At 40.5% G+C, this 19,753-nt stretch overlaps 1 protein-coding gene across 1 annotated transcript in view; it reads right to left on the bottom strand.

Annotated features, from left to right (window-relative positions):
• The window catches only part of LOC126622518 (uncharacterized), a 29,032-nt gene that overhangs the window by 6,189 nt on the left and 3,090 nt on the right, over positions 1–19,753 (bottom strand). The window contains exon 7 of the mRNA XM_050291315.1: positions 18,999–19,108. Within this exon, the coding sequence (XP_050147272.1) occupies positions 18,999–19,108 (110 nt within the window). The remainder of the gene's footprint in view (positions 1–18,998; positions 19,109–19,753) is intronic.

The following is a 19,753-nucleotide window of genomic DNA, read 5'->3' as shown; positions in this document are numbered from 1 at the left end:
TGCCCAAGGTAAGACGGACGAGTTTGAATTAAAGTCAAGTTTGCTTCATCATATTCCTAAATACCATGGCTTGTCCATGGAAGATCCTAACAAACATTTGAAAGAATTTGAAGTAGTTTGCTCTAGTATGACTCCCGTCAATGTTGACGGAAATATCTTGAAGATGAAGGCTTTTCCATTCTCTTTGATGGATAAAGCCAAGGATTGGTTATACGAGTTAGCTCCCGGCACTGTCACTTCTTGGGAGAGTATGAAGAAAGCATCTTGGAGAAATTCTTTCCAACTTCTCGCATCATCCTCCTACGCAAAAAGATAAGCGGAATTCAGCAAGAAGAAGGTGAGTCTTTTCCTACATATTATGAACGATTTAAATCACTTGTTGCTTCTTGTCCACAGCATCAGATGAAGGAGGAGTTGCTTTTGCAATACTTCTACGAGGGTCTCCTACCTCTAGAACGTCAAATGCTTGATGCTTCGGCGGGGGGAGCATTGGTGGACAAAACACCCATGGCTGCCAAGATCTTGATCTCTAATCGAGCGTTGAACGCTCAACAATACGAGGGAGTAGGCCAAAGGGGACCCCCACGGCACCAAGTACATGAGGTAAGTTCAACTTCCGATCTTCATTCACAATTGGCTAATCTTACTTCTATTGTTTCACAGATGGCCGAGGGAATGAAGATGCAAGGACCTGTGGTGTGTGGCGTATGTTCTATCCAAGGACATGTCTCCGAGAAATGTCCTCAACTCATCGAGAATGGCGGATGGGAGAGTGCGAATGCCATTGGGTTTCAAAGCCAAAATCAGTCAAGACATGATCCATACTCCAACACGTATAATCCGGGGTGGCGAGACCACCCAAATTTCAAGTGGAGGGATCCCCAACAACCTCAAAATCAAGGAGGCTTTAGGCAACAACCCCCGGGGTTCTTTTCCAAAACCTACGGCCAACCCCAAAATCAAGCCCAATCCGGCCCAAGTGCCTCAGGTACGTCTCTTGACAATGATGCACTTCTTAAGATACTAACTAAGTTGTCTAATGGGCAGGAAGATCAAGCTAAGGCTATGCAAAACCAAGATAAAATGGTGGATCAACTTGAGAAACAAATTGGGCAGATTGCCGAGTTTGTAGGTAAGTTTCGAGATCCCGGACAACTCCCTAGTTCCACCATTCCAAATCCAAAAGGAGAGTTTGAATCAGCCAAAGCAATCACCCTAAGAAGTGGTAAGGAAGTTGGGGCAGGTCCTACATAAAAAACAGGTCATAACGAGGATGAAATTTTGCAAATGGAAGAGGAGGAATCAAGGCTGCCCACGGCAAAGATGGTTCCACCTTTGCCGCAAGCTCCTAGTATCCCAAATCTGCCCAATTCGTCCCACAAAGGTAAGAATGTGTCCAATTCAGTTCATACTAATGTTTTCCCTTCAAATGTGCCTTTTCCTATTAGGTTCATGCAAACGAAGAAAGAAGAGGCAGAAAAGGATATCCTTGAAACCTTTAGGAAAGTTCAAGTTAACATACCTTTGTTAGATGCAATCAAGCAAGTTCCGAGGTATGCTAAGTTCTTGAAAGAGTTGTGTACCACTAGGAAGAGGATGTTGACTAAGGAAGTGGTAAAGGTAGGTGAGAATGTGTCCGCCATCTTGCAACGCAAACTACCTCCCAAATGCAAAGATCCAGGTAGCTTTACCATTCCTTGTGTCATTGGGAACACTAGATTTGAATCTGCCATGCTTGATTTAGGTGCTTCTATAAATGTTATGCCATATTCCATTTATGCATCTATGAACTTAGGAGCATTGAAAAATGATGGGGTAATAATACAATTGGCCGATAGATCTAACGCCTATCCAAAGGGAGTTTTGGAAGATGTTCTTGTGCAGGTTAATCATTTAGTCTTCCCGGCGGATTTCTATGTCCTCGAAATGGATGAATCGAACCATGCTCCTTCGCTGCCCATTCTACTTGGAAGGCCATTCATGAAGACGGCCCGGACGAAGATTGACGTGTATAGTGGAACTTTGTCCATGGAATTCGATGGGGAAGTTGTTAATTTTAATCTTTCTGATTCCATTAAATACCCTAGTGAGGACCATTCATGTTTCTCTATCGATATAATTGACTCTTTGGCGCAGGGATATCTCGACGATTTGAATGACGATGCGCTTGAAAAAGTCATTACACGAGGCATGGAACTCACAACTAAGGGGGCAGATTCTAGTGTAACCCACGGCATACATGGACTAGGCCATGCCGTGCCCCCTAGTGAGGATCTAATTGAAGTTGTGGCTGCCCTTGAGTCCTCACCTAAGCTTGATGGTAAGTATATTAACCGTGAGTCCATTCCCATTTCGACTAACAAATTGCTTCCATCCATAATTCAGGCACCTACCCTTGAACTCAAGCCTTTGCCAAGCCATTTGAAGTACATTTTCTTGGGAGAAAATGAAACACTACCTGCCATCATTTCCTCCTCCCTCACGGCACAAGAGAAGGAGAAATTGCTTCGAGTTTTGAAGGAGTTCAAATCTGCTCTAGGTTGGACATTGGCCGACATCAAAGGTATAAGCCCTACGACTTGTATGCATCACATATTTCTTGAGGAGGGGGCCAAACCAACTCGAGAGGCTCAACGCCGTCTCAACCCTCCTATGATGGAAGTTGTGAAAAAGGAGATCATAAAGCTTCTAGATCGTGGGGTTATATATCCAATCTCGGATAGTAGGTGGGTTTCGCCCGTTCAATGCGTACCAAAGAAATCCGGAGTGACGGTGGTAGCTAATGCCGAGAATGAGCTTGTCCCTCAACGTATTCAAACCGGTTGGAGGGTGTGCATTGACTATAGGAAGCTAAACACCACCACGAGGAAGGACCACTTCCCATTGCCGTTCATTGACCAAATGCTTGAGAGGTTAGCGGGTTATGCTTTCTATTGTTTTCTTGATGGTTATTCTGGTTATAATCAAATTGTCATTTCACCCGAGGACCAAGAAAAAACCACTTTTACATGCCCGTTTGGTACATTTGCATATCGTCGCATGCCTTTTGGTTTATGTAATGCACCTGCTACATTTCAAAGATGCATGATGAGCATATTTTCAGATTATGTAGAAAAGATAATTGAAGTGTTTATGGATGATTTTAGCGTCTTTGGTGATTCGTTTGATAGTTGCTTGCATAATCTAAGTTTGATCTTAAAACGTTGCGTTGAAACTAACCTTGTTCTTAATTGGGAAAAGTGTCATTTTATGGTTAAACAAGGCATCGTTTTAGGTCATATAATCTCTGAAAAGGGTATTGAGGTTGATAAGTCGAAAATAGATCTTGTACGTCACTTACCCTCTCCGACTTCGGTTAGAGAGGTTCGTTCGTTTCTTGGCCATGCAGGATTTTATCGTAGGTTTATCAAAGATTTCTCGAAGATAGCACAACCTCTTTGCCGACTCCTACAAAAAGAAGTGGCGTTTGAATTCACCAAGGAGTGCACGGCATCATTCAACCAACTCAAAGAGTTGTTGACCACGGCACCCATCATTGTTCCACCGGATTGGAGTCTACCTTTCGAGCTCATGTGTGATGCGTCCGACTATGCTTTAGGAGCTGTTTTAGGACAAAGAAAGGACAAGAGGCCGCATGTCATTTACTACGCCTCACGGACGTTGAACGATGCACAATTGAACTACTCCACTACGGAAAAAGAACTCCTTGCCGTTGTCTTTGCTTTAGATAAATTTCGATCATATTTAATTGGAACTAAAGTAATTGTTTTCACTGATCATGCAGCTCTGAAGTACTTGCTCACCAAAAAGGAGGCCAAGCCACGGCTAATTCGATGGATATTGCTACTTCAAGAGTTCGACATAGAGATTCGGGACAAGAAGGGAAGTGAAAACGTGGTGGCTGACCACCTAAGCCGAATGGTGCATAATGAGGAGTCTTTGCCGATTTTGGAGACATTCCCCGATGAACAATTGTTGTCCATTAAGGTTAGTGCACCTTGGTATGCCGATATTGTTAATTTTTTGGTGTCAAAACGTATTCCAAGTGAGTTCACTAGGCACCAACGTGATAAACTTAGGCATGATGCACGGTTTTATGTGTGGGATGATCCGTACTTATGGAAATTTTGCCCCGATCAGATTATACGTCGTTGTGTGCACGATTCTGAATGTTATTCAATTTTGAGTTTTTGTCACACATATGCATGTGGAGGGCACTTTGGCACACAACGCACAGCCCTCAAGGTGTTACAATGTGGATTCTATTGGCCTAGTATTTTTAAAGATGCTAAAACTTTTTGCTTAACATGTGATAAATGCCAACGAATGGGTGGTATTAGTGCAAAGGACCAAATGCCGCAGGTTTCTGTCCTAAATGTTGAAATTTTTGATGTTTGGGGTATTGATTTTATGGGTCCCTTCCCTTCATCGTATGGTTTCATGTATATTTTGCTTGCGGTTGATTATGTGTCGAAATGGGTGGAAGCCAAGGCCACCCGGACTAATGATTCTAAAGTGGTTGCAGATTTTATTAGAACTAACATTTTTGCAAGGTTCGGAATGCCACGAGTGATCATTAGTGATGGAGGGTCACATTTTTGCAATCGGACCATTGAAGCGTTATTGAGGAAATACAGTGTCACCCATAAGGTTTCTACACCTTACCATCCTCAAACGAATGGCCAAGCCGAGGTTTCCAACCGAGAGATCAAGCAAATACTTGAGAAGACCGTTGGGCCAACAAGGAAGGATTGGAGCTTACGGTTAGATGATGCACTTTGGGCGTATCGTACGGCGTACAAAACCCCCATTGGGATGTCCCCCTTCCGACTTGTCTATGGCAAGGCGTGCCATCTTCCTGTTGAATTGGAGCACAAAGCACTTTGGGCCATCAAGAAGTTTAACATGAACCTCGAGGAAGCAGGAAGTCAAAGGAGATTGCAATTGAATGAGCTTGATGAGATACGGCGCGAGGCGTACGATAATGCAAGCATTTACAAGCAAAAGACCAAAGCTTTCCATGACAACATGATCCGTGGGAAATCATTCTCAATTGGGCAGAAAGTGCTATTGTTCAATTCCCGTTTACGTTTGTTTCCCGGTAAGTTACGTTCTAAGTGGATTAGACCGTTTGTTATTACTAACGTATCTTCTTATGGTGCCATCCAGATTCAAAGTCTCAAAACAGGTCATGAATTCCAAGTGAACGGACACCGTTTGAAGCCATATTATGAGAACTTTGTTGAACAAACCGTGGATGATATTTCTTTGGGTGCCGTGGGCACAAATGGAGAATGAATGGGCTTTTCGTCCGGCTGTACGACGTTAAAGAAAGCGCTACTTGGGAGGCAACCCATGCAATTCAACAAAGGAAGACCAAGGAATTACTCCAATTCCAGATTTGCGTTCTTAAACTCTTCACTTTGTTGTTTATTTCGAATCTGCCTATTTAGTTGTTTTAGTTGTTGTTTGTGTGTTTCTTTTTGTTTAGTGTGATTTTATGCTTGAAACATTGAGGACAATGTTGGATTTAAGTGTGGGGGGGGGTAACTAAGTGTTTTAGATGCAAATTCGTGGGATTTTATCACCCTTAACTTGGAGGCTTGTTCCTTGCTGTTTTTAAGTGTTTTTTAGCAGTTTTGGTGTGTTTTGAAGTAAAAATCCGAAAATCACATAAAAATTTGAAAAATTTGTTTTAAAAACCCAAAAAGAGTTGTTTTTGTGTGTTTGTTTGTGTCTTAGGGTACCTTCCAACACAATGATGAGGATTTGGTTTTTAATTGCATGACTGTTAAAGAGAGTGATTAACATGGATGAAAGTTTGATTTACTTTTTGCTTATGCTTGGTTGTGGTTATAACTTATGAATTCACATGCAATCATAAAAGAAAAAAAATCAGTTTTTGTAACATGCTTGAAGGAAGGAACTCAAACTAACGCTACAACCTTGTGAAACTTGAGCCTAAACGTTTATTTGGAGAGTTAAAATCTGTGCATTCTTTGTTTTCTACGCCGTTGCATGATCTCATTATTCCTTGCTTGGTTACTATTTAGAAGGCGTTTCATCATCTAGTTCCAAATGCTAGAACTCATGCCCATTTCATTCAAAGCATGTTATTGATTTGCATAACACATATTCAAGATGAAGTTGTGTAGTTACCACCACCTTAGCCAAAAAGCCATGAATTCCCTATGTCATTATGTTTTGTAGGTTTTAACCCCATTGAGCCTTGTTTAACCTTTTCTTTGTTAACCCCCATTAACCTCACCTAGCCTAGTTTAGGACCATCCATACCCTTGTTCTTAAAGCATAGTAAAGCATGATTCGAATTGAATTCCTTTTGATTTATGTTGGCAGAAAACAAGTGTGGGGGAAGTGTTGTTCATGAGGAATTGTGTGCCATAGGCACGGCAAAGAAAAGAAAAGAAAAAAAAAATTTCGTGGAAAATGAAAAGTTTGAAAAAAGAGTTGAAAAGTTGAGAAAAAGAGTTCCAAAGTATTGTTTGTTGAAGTAAGGGTCCAAAACAATGAATTCGGCCCTAAGGAGTTGTTTAAGTCTTCCCCTTGTGTTTTAAAGTTAATTTCTGCAATCTAAGTGAATTCTAAGTCTCAATTTCAGTGCTTTGCTTACTATTGCTTGAAGAACGTTTGTTTTCCCTATCCTTTCCTTGTTAACCAACACCCCAAGCCCCATTACAACCCTTAACTTTTATCTTGAGTGTTATGTGTTTCAATTGGTGGAGTTTGAATTTGGTATGAGCATATGGTGTCACTGGTTCTCGCATCTAAGTAGTAGCATTTCATTCATGAGATCATATCTAAACATGCTTCTTAACTCTAGAAATTGCGTTCTTTGTGAAACATATATGTGAGCATTCGTTTTCATATCTACATCAATCTTCTCACATATGACTAGTGTAGGGTGTGGGGTTAGAAAATCTGAGTGAAAATAGAGTGTATATCCTGTAAGGAATTGAGGAAATTCTCTAAGGCATGTTACCACATTCAAAGCATTGTTTTAATTGATTACTTGTGAACTAGTAAGTAGTGGCTTAAATTAAGTATGTGCTTACGAGTAAAGATGACTAAAATTTGTGGGGATAACAATCTTTAACATGTCATGTGCATTGGAAATCCCTGAGGCAAACGTTGGAAGGTTTAGGTTTTGTTTTGGTTAGTTTGTTTCGTTTTGTTTTCTTTCTCTTGTTTGTTTTGCTCGAGGACTAGCAAAAGCTAAGTGTGGGGGAATTTGATAGGAGCATATGTATGCGACTTAGTGGGCTTGTTCTTGTGCATTTATGTTGTTTTTCTTTAGTTATTTTAGTGTTTAAAGTCATTTTCGTGCAATTTCAGGTTTAGAGACGAAGTATGCAAAGAAGTGCGAAATGGAGCATTTTAGAGCAAAATTGAGCCGGAATGTTGTGTATGCTAATGGAGCACGAGGAATGGACGAGTTTGAAGGTCAAAGGAGCTTAAGAAATGAAGAAATAAAAGTGAAGAACAAAGAAGTCGTTATTGGCAACCAAAGTTTCTAAAGTTGGAAGTTCCTATTCTTGGAGGTTTCCATTTTCGTGAGTTTCTATTCTTGGCTTTGGGCTTTTAGATGACCTAAACCCTAATTCCTTGTGGATCCTAAGTCCATGCCGCACCCTAGGGCCTAATCATTTAATTTCTGCCAAGTTAAACCCTAATCTATCTCCCCTAGGGTTTGGGCCGCACCTAATGTTCTAGAAACCCTATTTTCTGATGGACTTTAAGCCCTTTGCCGCACCTAAACCCTAGCCCATTGCTTAAACCTGATTTCCCTAGGGTTTGTGGTGCCTATATATATGTGTTCTAAAGCCTTGCCGCAGATATCACCCTCTCCATACTTCAGAAATTCGTCCAAATAATTTTCCTCACCTGGCCGCAACTTTCATTCACCAACCAGCCACTTCCCACTCCTTGCCGCAGCCATTCCTTTACTCCAGCCACCATTCTACACCTCCATACACCACCCATACCCCTTGCCGCACCACCATACCATCCTAACTCCCTTCCAAAACCAAAATCACATCCAAAAATCCCCTAAACCCTCTCTGCCGCAGCAAGGAGAAGAAGAAAGATGAGCTTGACGTGCAGAAATTCAAAGTGGAATTGTTGGGCGTTTTAGGTGTAATCTTTCTTATGTCTTCGATGTTTCAATTCAATAAACTTTGTGTTGTGAGTATGAGGAACTAAACCCCCCTTGGTTAGGGGGGAATTCAAAACCATGTACATGCTTGCAATATGATTTGATTACATTCAGTTGTTATTTCATAAGTTGTGGATTCAATTCGTTCATCTACTTGATTGATAACTTATTTGTGTATGTTGATTGAGAGTGCACGCTTAGTTTTCATGCATGAATATGATGCTAGATTATGAGGGAGTTTCACCTAATAGTTACAATCTTATAATCACAAGTAGTGAAGGTCGCTTGAAAACGATCGCGTGAATGAATTCTTGGCATAAGTTTCATGCAATTCATAGTAACGAATGCTTCGTCAATGCTTATGTTTTTCATAGAACTTAATGATTCTTGCTTGTATCTCTATTATGCAATTCATGTAGGGAACTTGTAGGGAATGTTTTGGGTTGTCGTATGCAATCATCCAACTCAATAACTAGTGGAAAAACTGAGGGTTAATTAGTGCAATTCACGGTTAATTTGGGGCGTTGAGTATTCATAATTTATTGGAAGAACAACTGAAAATCGTTTTGTTTGCAAGTGTGTCATATGTGGAGAAGAACCTCCTAACTAGCCTTTTATCCATCCTTTTCATCCAAAACGTTTTTACAATCTGTTTGTTTTAAAGTTTCTGTTTTGTTTTCAATTTTCGTCCAAAACAAATCCCCCTTTATTTTGAAGTCTTAAATTAGTTAGTAGGTGTTTGATTTGTGTTTCTAAGTGTTTTGATTCAAGTTTTCACCCAAATTCGTCCAAGTTCTTGTTAGGTTCTCAAAACTGCCCAGAAAGTGGTTTTTAGGCAGTTTTGAGTCATTAGGTTGCTGTTTTGAGTTATAGGTTTGTTTAAGTGTTTTAACCTTTAGTTTTGCATTCTTTGAGTCTGGTTTAGTGTTTTAAACTTTGTTTTTGAGTTTTTAAGTCAGTTTCCAAGTGTTTAACAATCCCTCCTAATCCCCGGTATAGAACGATCCCTACTTACATCTTTGCTACAATTTGACAAAAAGAGGGTTTAATTTGTGTGCTTATCTATTTCGCATCAAATTTTTGTTCACCTAGTGGGTGATAATAGCGGGAGGCTGCCGAATAATTTTGGAGTACTGGACGTACTTTTGATCACCTGGTTGGTGATAATAGCGGCAGGCTGCCAAATAATTTTTGGAGTACTGGATGTACTTTTGATCACCTGGTTGATGATAATAGCGGCAGGCTGCCTAATAATTTTGGAGTACTGGACGTACTTTTAATCACCTGGTTGGTGATAAGCAAGTGGGTATCCGGTCAGACAAGAGATCACCATGAGCATGTGGCTCATCAGTCTATAAGTTGGTAGACTTCTTTAATCAGCAACAATGTTGATCAGTGGATCTAGTTGCTCAATAGTTCCTGACAATAAATGACAGTATAAGTACGACCGTATAATGAATAAATCAAATTGACACAGTTTGTCAAGGCAAAAATATTGTATTGTGTGCCTTCTGTGAATAAATGATTTATTCTGTCGTGTGATAAATGACATGTTGCATAAATCAACAATATATTAGGTATTGCCTAAGTGTGTGTGTATATATATAATCATGAATAAATGATTTATTCAGTTGTTTGATAAATCACATGTTGTATAAATCAATAACGTGATAGTAATCATGTGATATCAGAAATAATAATTATATTATTTAATCATAAATCAAAATAATAAATTTATTATTTTATAATTAGTCATCATGACATAAATAAGATAATAAATAAATGATGAAAACATAATGATGTTTGCTGAAAAGGAAAAGTAAAGCTTTCTTTATTTTTTTTCTTTTGTCAGACAGACGGAATAATGATAGAATTAATAATAGGATTATTATAAGAAAACTTATCATTTTAGAGTGAGCATCTTTTGGTCCAACAGAAAGTAGGATGGGGGAACCTTGGTGCAGTGTAGTGGTGCACTGTAAAGTATCAAGTTTTGGGTCATTTGCCAGCTTCAACAAGACTTGATGTCGACACCTTTTGTTGTGCAGGCTCAAGTGGTCCCTTTAAAGCTTTTCCAATCAAGTACCTGACAGCTACCCCTTTATTCTGTTCCGTGGGTTTTTCAAAAAAGTCATTTCATGATAAAAGTTTCATTGTTGGTGGGCATCTTTTGGCACACTTTGATGCTTTTCATTTTTTGAATACTGAGGACCTCCTAAAACGTTGAGACAGAGACTGAGAATGCGGTGTTCAAGGCCCCATAGCTGCTGTTCCGTGAACCACCATGATTAGGTACCTTGCTGCTTGTGCTGCCATTGATTCTTCTTTCTGATCACCTGAAGAAAACTCTTTGTTCTCGCAAATCACCGCACCCATGAGAGGAGTCTGACCAGCTCTTCAGATGGGCAGCAACCTTTTCCTCGTTGGTGAAAACGTCGGTCGACTCAACGATGTACTCAGCTCCGCTCCCGAACCACGGGATCTCCACCGGGTCCCTTTTTCGCGTCAGCCATGTAAAACTCCTTATCAGCGCCGTGAGCAAGTCCGAGCGGTCTCCCACTGGTGAAAACCCAGTTCTCCATCACCGAGTCAATAGCCGACTCGTTCAGCGTGACTCGCTTAACCTACCCGTCAGCTCATCCGGTATAAATAAGTCCCGACTTCGGATCGTAAGCCACGTCTTCCGGTGCCACTAAAGCCCCGACACCCACAAACCCCGACCCGATGTACTCAACTCCGCTCTCGAACCACGGGATCTTTACCGGGTTTCTTTTCTACGTCAGCCATGTAAAACTCCTTGTCAGCACCGTGAGCAAGTCCGAGCAATCTCCCGCTGGTGAAAACCCAGTTCTCCACCACTGAGTTAGCAGTCGACTCGTTCAGCGTGACTCGCTTAACCCACCTGTCAGCACATCCGGTATAAATATGTCCTGACTTCGGATCGTAAGCCATGTCTTCCGGTGCCACTAAAGCCCCGACACCCACAAACCTCGACCCGATGTACTCAGCTCCGCTCCCGGACCACGGGATCTCCACCGGGTCCCTTTTTCGTGTCAGCCATGTATAACTCCTTGTCAGCACCGTGAGCAAGTCCGAGCGGTCTCCCACCTGTTGGAAGCTAACCAGCTCCTGGAGTCGGGGAGTCGAAGGCAGCAAGATACTCCCGAGCAAAAGGATGTCATCTACATCGAAGAAGAAGAAAGAAAATGAAGGGTTCTAGTCTCCAACGGCTAGTTTTGTTTTTAAATGTTTGTGTAAGTGTGTGAGTGACAAGTGTACACTCCAGATTAAATCATTTAACCCCAAAATGAAGGGTTAGGATGTAATCTGGAGTAGTAAGGCTTAATGGTTGTTAAAGCCTCTTGTCAATCACCTTTTGTAGAAAGTATGGGTGATGGAAATGCACCATACTCTTGTGTAAAAATCACTCTACTTATTCAATTAAGTCTGCTGCATTATTTGCACAGCAGAAACCAATCTCCAAGTTCTTTCCTTTCAATTTCTCTACTATCCTACCCAAGAAACCGATTCAAACACTCAATCAAAACACAAAACAAACAAACTTTATCATGGCCTCAGAGCTTTGTTATTGATCTTACAACTTTCGGGGCGTAATCTGTGCAAGATAAGATCTTTGGGAGCACCAACGTAGTGTCTTCTATAACAATAATCAACAAACAATTCTGGAAATGAAAGGATCCAGCAGTAGCAGTGAGCTAAAAGCTCCAGTCTTTGATGGGGAGAATTATGATTTTTGGAGAATAAGAATGACAACCATTTTCAAATCCTATGATCTATGGGATATGGTTCAACATGGGTATGAACTACCTGAGATGGAGATCGATGCCCTAGAGGAGGATCTCACAGAAACACAACTCAAAACACTGAAGCAGAATCGGATGGAGGATGCTAGAGCACTTGGAATCATTCAAGGTGCTGTCTCAGACACCATTTTTCCGAGGATAGCAAATGAAGAGACTGCAAAGGGAGCTTGGGAAGTTTTACAGCAAGAATACAGAGGAGACACCAAAGTTAGAAAGGTAAAACTTCAGTCCCTTAGAAGAGATTTTGAGTATACAAGAATGAGGGAAAATGAGCTGTTAAAAGACTACTTCACTAGGCTGTTTGATGTTGTAAACAAGATGAAAACATATGGTGAGGAACTGCCTAATGAAAGAATTGTCCAAAAACTGTTGATTAGTTTGACTAAACCCTATGATTCAATAGTGAGTGTCATAGAAGAAACCAAAGACACTGAAACTCTCAGTGTACAAGAGGTGATGGCATCCTTAAGAGCTTTTGATCAAAGGCTCGAGAGGCATGCTGACTCTGCACCTGAGAAAGCCTTTCAAACACTCAATGTTGGATCTAGTAGTCAAGCCAGTGCAAGTAATCAGAAACCACAGTGGAAGGGCAAAAGCAAGAAATGGGAAGGAAAAGGGTATCACAACTCAAGACCTAACCAAGGCAGCAACACCAATGTAGGTCCAAGAACCAAGCAACAATGTAAGCACTGTGATAAATTCCACCTTGGAGAGTGTTGGTTCAAGGACAAGCCTAGATGCCACAAATGCAATAGGTTTGGGCACATTATGAAGGACTGCAGATCAAAGAATGTGCAACAAGTAAACTGTGCAAATCAAGTGGAAGAAGAAGCAAATGTGTTCTGTGCTTTCAATGCAAAAATGGAGAGAAACAATGAAGTGTGGTACATTGACAGTGGCTGCAGCAACCACATGACTGCACATGAGTCTTTACTTATTGACATCGACACAAACTTCACTGGAAAAGTGAAAATGGGTGATGGAAACATTGTCAAAGCCACTGGAAGAGGAACTCTGGTTATCAACACCAAGAAAGGAAGAAGATGTATAAGGGAGGTGATGCTAGTACCTGGATTGGATGAGAATCTACTTAGTGTGGGTCAAATGATGGAGCATGGCTATTTCCTACTCTTTGGGGGAACTGTGGTTGAGATCTATGATGACAGATCTCTATCAAACTTGGTGACCAAAGTAGAAGTGAAAAACAGAAGCTTTCCACTTGTACTGAAGTACTTAGAAGAAGTGGCAAAGAAAGCAAGTGTGACAAGTTCTATGAAACTATGGCACAAGAGACTTGGTCATTTAAACATGACAAGCTTACAAAATCTGCAAAATGATGAAATGGTGCAAGGTATACCAAAAATGGATCAATGTAATGAAATCTGTGAAGGGTGTGTGTTTGGCAAGCATCACAGAGATTCATTTGAAGCTGGAAAGGCTTGGAGGGCAACAAAGCCACTCGAATTGATTCACTCAGATGTGTGTGGACCAATGAGAACAACAACAATCAGTGGAAATAGGTATTTCCTAACCTTCATTGATGATTATTCACGGATGTGTTGGGTGTATTTCATGAGGTTCAAGTCTGAGGTATTCACAATATTCAAGAAGTTTAAGGCAATGGTGGAATTGCAAAGTGGATACCAAATCAAAAGACTAAGAAGTGATAGGGGTGGTGAGTACACCTCACATGAGTTCAATGTATTCTGTGAAGATGTAGGGTTGGAGAAGCAACTCACTGTGGCATATTCACCACAACAGAATGGGATTGCAGAAAGGAAGAATAGGACTATAGTCGAAATGGCTAAGTCTATGATGCATGAGAAGAACATGCCTTATAAATTTTGGGGTGAAGCTGTGAACACCTCAGTGTATCTATTGAATAGGTGTCCTACTAAGGCATTGGAGAAGAAGACTCCATTTGAAGTGTTCAGTGGAAGGAAGCCTTTTGTGAAGCATCTGAGAGTGTTTGGCTCAGTATGCTACAATCTCATCCCTCATCAACTAAGGCACAAGTTGGAGAAATCAAGTAACAAGGGTGTTTTTGTAGGCTATGGTACCAGTGAGAAAGGATACAGAGTTTATAATGTATTGACTCAAAAGATAATCCTATCAAGGGATGTTATCTTTGACGAAGACTCAATGTGGAACTGGGATACAATGGTAGAGGAAAAGGACAGTGTCTCTCTACAAATTGACCTAAACAAAAGGCAAACAAGGGAGCCTATAGAGACCTCAGTTCAAGAAGAAGTCACAGATAATGGTGACATACAAGGGACCCCACAGCAAGCTACTATGAGTCCACAATCAAGTCAATCACAGACAACAACTCCTAGTTCAACTCCAGTAAGATTGAGAAATCTGGATGAGATTTATGCTACATGTAATTACTGTGTAGTAGAACCAGAAACGTATGAAGAAGCTGAGAAAGACAAAGCTTGGAAGAAAGCAATGAAGGAAGAGCTTGAAATGATAGAAAAGAATGACACTTGGGAACTTGTAAATCGACCAAGTGAGAAGCCTGTGATTGGTGTAAAATGGGTGTACAAAGTGAAGCTAAATCTAGATGGTTCTGTGCAAAAGAACAAGGCCAGGTTAGTGGCCAAAGGTTACTCACAGAAACCTTGTGTAGATTTCAATGAAACCTTTGCTCCAGTAGCAAGGTTAGACACCATAAGGACCTTGATAGCACTAGCAGCCAAGAAGGGTTGGAAGCTGCATCAATTGGATGTTAAATCTGCATTTCTAAATGGAGTGCTAGAGGAGGAAATGTTTGTGGAACAACCTCAAGGGTTCACAAATCAAGAGTTTCCAGAAAAAGTGTACAAGTTAAGGAAGGCTCTTTATGGCCTAAAACAAGCTCCAAGAGCTTGGTACAGTGAGATTGATTCATATTTCATTGAGAAAGGATTTCAGAAAAGTCCTAGTGAAGCTACACTCTACACCAAGACAGAAAGCAACAACAGGACACTCATTGTCTCAATCTATGTGGATGATGTTGTCTACACTGGAAATGATGCTGCAATGATGGAAGAGTTCAAGGAAGAAATGATGAAGAGGTACGAGATGACTGACCTAGGCCTCTTGCATCATTTTCTTGGCATTGGGGTAATTCAAAAAGCAAGTAGCATCTTTATTCATCAAAAGAAGTATGCTGAAACTTTGCTTGAAAAGTTTGGTTTGAAGGGTTGCAAACCAGTTTCTACACCCTTAATTGCAAATGAGAAGCTCAAGAAGGAGGATGGAAGTGAACCTGCAGATGCTAGTCTCTATAAAAGCATTGTTGGCAGTCTATTGTATCTAACTGCAACAAGGCCGGATCTAATGTTCTCAGCAAGCCTACTTTCTAGGTTTATGCAGAATCCTAGCAAGATACATATGGGCACAGCTAAGAGAGTGCTAAGATATGTACAAGGAACTCTTGATTATGGGATCAAATATGAGATGGGAAAGTCATCTATTCTAATTGGATTCTGTGACAGTGACTGGGGTGGCAGTGAGGATGATAGTAGAAGCACATCGGGCTATGCTTTCACTTTCGGATCAGGGGTTTTTTCATGGGCCTCTGTGAAGCAACAAAGTGTTGCACTGTCCACAGCCGAGGCAGAGTATGTGAGTGCATCAGAAGCTACATCTCAAGCTATTTGGCTAAGGTTCATACTTAAAGATTTTGGCGAATTGCAAGTTGAAGCCACACCACTTCTGTGTGACAACACCTCTGCAATTGCCATGACTAAAAACCCAGTATTTCATCAGAGAACAAAACACATCAAGAGAAGATATCATTTCATCAGAGAAGCATTGCAAGACAACACAATCAAGCTAATCTATTGCAGCACAGAAGATCAGATCGCAGACATATTCACAAAAGCACTACCGAAGGAGAGATTCAATTACCTGAGGGGTTTGCTCGGATTGACTCCCAGAAGCAGTTTAGAAGGGAGTGTTGGAAGCTAACCAGCTCCTGGAGTCGGGGAGTCGAAGGCAGCAAGATACTCCCGAGCAAAAGGATGTCATCTGCATCGAAGAAAAAGAAAGAAAATGAAGGGTTCTAGTCTCCAACGGCTAGTTTTGTTTTTAAATGTTTGTGTAAGTGTGTGAGTGACAAGTGTACACTCCAGATTAAATCATTTAACCCCAAAATGAAGGGTTAGGATGTAATCTGGAGTAGTAAGGCTTAATGGTTGTTAAAGCCTCTTGTCAATCACCTTTTGTAGAAAGTATGGGTGATGGAAATGCACCATACTCTTGTGTAAAAATCACTCTACTTATTCAATTAAGTCTGCTGCATTATTTGCACAGCAGAAACCAATCTCCAAGTTCTTTCCTTTCAATTTCTCTACTATCCTACCCAAGAAACCGATTCAAACACTCAATCAAAACACAAAACAAACAAACTTTATCACCACCGGTGAAAACCCAGTTCTCCACCACTGGGTCAGCAGCCGACTTGTTCAGCGTGACTCGCTTAACCCACCCGTCAGCACATCCGGTATAAATAAGTCCCGACTTCGGATCATAAGCCACGTCTTCCGGTGCCACTAAAGCCCTGGTATCCATAAACCCTGACCCTGAGCATATGAACGTTACGCTTTGGAGTAGCTGCGACTGGTTGAGTCAACTTATGAAACGGCCAAGAAGCTGTGTCGAGTTGGTAAATGAGTAGGGCTATTGCTACTGGAGCAAGTACTGAGAATAGGAGAATAGTTGAGTGCCATGAAGGAGTTTTTCTTGTGGGAGTAGGATGAGTGTCGTCGGAGGCTTGAGAGAGGCTCAGAAGGTGCTGCAGGAGAGAGTCTATAGGAAACGACGGAGCTCAGGACTGGGGAGGCGGTGGCAGCGTCGTTGAGTTGAATTTCACAGAAGGGTTTGGCTGCGTTGGTCTGTTTGCTGGGATGGGATATACAGGTCGAGATGGAAAGAGTGTCATTTCCATTGTTCCAGAGAAATGGGATATCTGGGTTTTATCTCCAATATGGCTGCACCTTTTTCTCTTCTTGATTTGTGGGAGGGGCAAGTAGTAGTTGTGGTTCCAGTATGTCGACTATGCTGCCTCCAATGAAACTGTTGCAGCTTGAAGAGCTTCTTCTCCTTAAAGCACTGAAACCCATTTGCAGAATAACAAAGGCAGAGAAGAAAAACAGACAACACAAACTGTTGCAAAAGTTGAGGTTTTGCAGCAGCCATTATCGATGGTGGTTAAGAACTTAAGATATGAATCAATGACTGTGTTTGTAGAGAGAGAGAGAATGGGATTGGCGGCATTCCTGGGTTTGGTTGAGAAGGTACGGATATTTGGTGGTATGTCAGGTAAGAGGAGCAAAAAGCGGTTGGATTGGGTTGTGGAGGTTTTTCGGTAAAGCCCAAGGAGGGATGTTCTGGGTTCTTGGGTTGTGCAGATTCACGGTGGTGAGATGAAAAAAATGAAAGAGAATCGACATAGCTTTTCGTGTCGTTTCCCACAGACGGCGCCAAATGTTTATGCACAAAACCGAAGGGGTCTTGGAACAACGTAAATCCAACCATGAATCTGCAAGAAAGTAAATAACATAAGATGTATCGTGGTTCACCCCAATGTTTGGGCTACGTCCACACTGATATTGTATTTCTCTGTTTGTGAGAGGATGAGAGGGTGAGAGTGAGGCTTCCCATGGCCTAAGAATTGGCCTCTCTTAATGAGGAGAGTGATGGGTCCTTTTATAGAATAAGAGCTCCTCACTTATTACATATTTGCCCCCTTCATTTATTACATAATTACATTTGAGTCCCCCGAGTATTTATATGAGATCTAAATACGGATGCCCTAAATATGGTACAAACAAAGCGTAATATTCAAATTATTACCATTTTTTATTTCTGTATAAACACAAATAGATTAAGCTCTCAATCAAGTATTTAAATGGAAGAGATATGTGAAGGCAGTCAAAGAACCGAAAAAAATCAATGTTTCAAACTAATATCTGTCACAAAATTGTTGCACTTGAACTACTCTAATAACACATCATGGACATCCTCCCTTGATTATCTGAAAAGATATGGAATTGTTGAAAATTTATTGCATCCTCTTAAATTAAAAGTGCAAACAATGAAGAATGCACTTGAACAACACAATTTATTTGCAAACCAGTTTTACAATGTAGTAGTGTAGAATTGAAAATTCAGAATGAACTACATTAGTTCAATCTACTTAAGAATTTACTCAAATCAAGACAAATGAGCCAAATGAGCCAAATTGTCTCGTATTAAACACATTTGGAGCTTGGAACGCATAAAATGAAAAAGAACATTAGAGTATGCATTCCCAAACTAATTTTCAAATGTGTGAATGTTAATTTGAATTTTGAAGCCAATAATTATCCAATCGTAAAATGCAGAGTTACATGTTCCAGCTCTTCATCAACACATTTGCAGTTGGACTACAGAATAATCTAGCACAACTTAATTCTTGCAACATGAATGTCAATCTTCAATCGCAAAAGCATATTTAACAGATGATTATTCACAGAAAAGCACATTTAACAGAAAAGCGCTCTTACCAAATAATCAGGCAAGCAATTCAATTGTACTCATTCTAAAAACAACTAAAACAAAAGTTAAAATAAATAAACAGATAGATAAGCTTAAGCACTTCTAGCATCATTTCCCTGAGCTTATAAAATTATTTGGCCAAGAATTTGGGGAGAGAAAGAGATGTAGGAACCTTTAAGTGGAGTTGATGAAGCGTTAAATTGGATTTGGAACTTCGAAACCCGGGCATGGTAGAACAACGTTGTGTAGATGCAGAGAGAAAATTGTATAACAACCACACCCAATTCACCAAATGAAAAAAGTAAAATTTGGGTTATGTCTACAGCAATAAAAAAAAATGGAGAACCACACAGCTAGGAAAATTCGAAAACAAAACCATTAGATCTGAAACTATTGCTCATAGATCCTTAAATGTTTGAACTAAAACAATAGAACCAAAATTAAATGTTCAGAAATTGATTGAAAGTCCTTACCTGAAGACGAACGCCAACAACCAGAGACGCAAATTGGGAAATGAAGGATATAGAAAGAGAAAATGACTGCACCCACCCTCTCTTTCTCTCCTTGTAATTGCGCACCCAAACCCCATGGAAAATACAACAGTAAGATAAGGAATTGAATAGGATCTTCCACTTACAAAGAGCACATACTTGAAGGCTAGCCGACATTCACCTCTTCCAGACCCTGCGTAAAGCGGGAACCTTGTGCACTGGGTACGACCTTTTTATCAAGACCGTCAACATCTTTCCATTTCACATTAGGGACCTATAGGAAAACCACAAATAGGTATCCAATAAACAAAACAAAGAGCAAGAAGAAGCCACAATTGCACTTGATTGTACTTAATTTGCTTAAAGCAAAACCACAGAGCAAATTCCAACAAACTATGTTATCTATATGCTGGTATCCTAATAAATTATCCCAATAAACCAAATCATCTAGAAGGATAAATTAGATTAAAATAAAAAAAGATAGAAAAAAAACCTATCTCAAAGGCCTCTTGCAAAAATATATTTTCTTAACTAAAAAGAAAGGGTGTGATATCCACACACTCTTTTTTACTTCTCACACACCTCTCTAATTTTCAGCCGTCGGATCAGATGAATTGAAGAAGATCAACGAACAAAAATTAACAAAGGGTGTGTGAGAAGTAAAATGGGGTGTGTGGATAACACATCCCAAAAGAAAAGGTCACTAGATCTCAAATTACTGGCTAGCAATGATCGAT

Source organism: Malus sylvestris, chromosome 5 (assembly GCF_916048215.2).
Source record: "Malus sylvestris chromosome 5, drMalSylv7.2, whole genome shotgun sequence".
Taxonomy (NCBI): Eukaryota; Viridiplantae; Streptophyta; class Magnoliopsida; order Rosales; family Rosaceae; genus Malus; species Malus sylvestris.
This window is presented reverse-complemented; position numbering and strand designations above follow the sequence as displayed.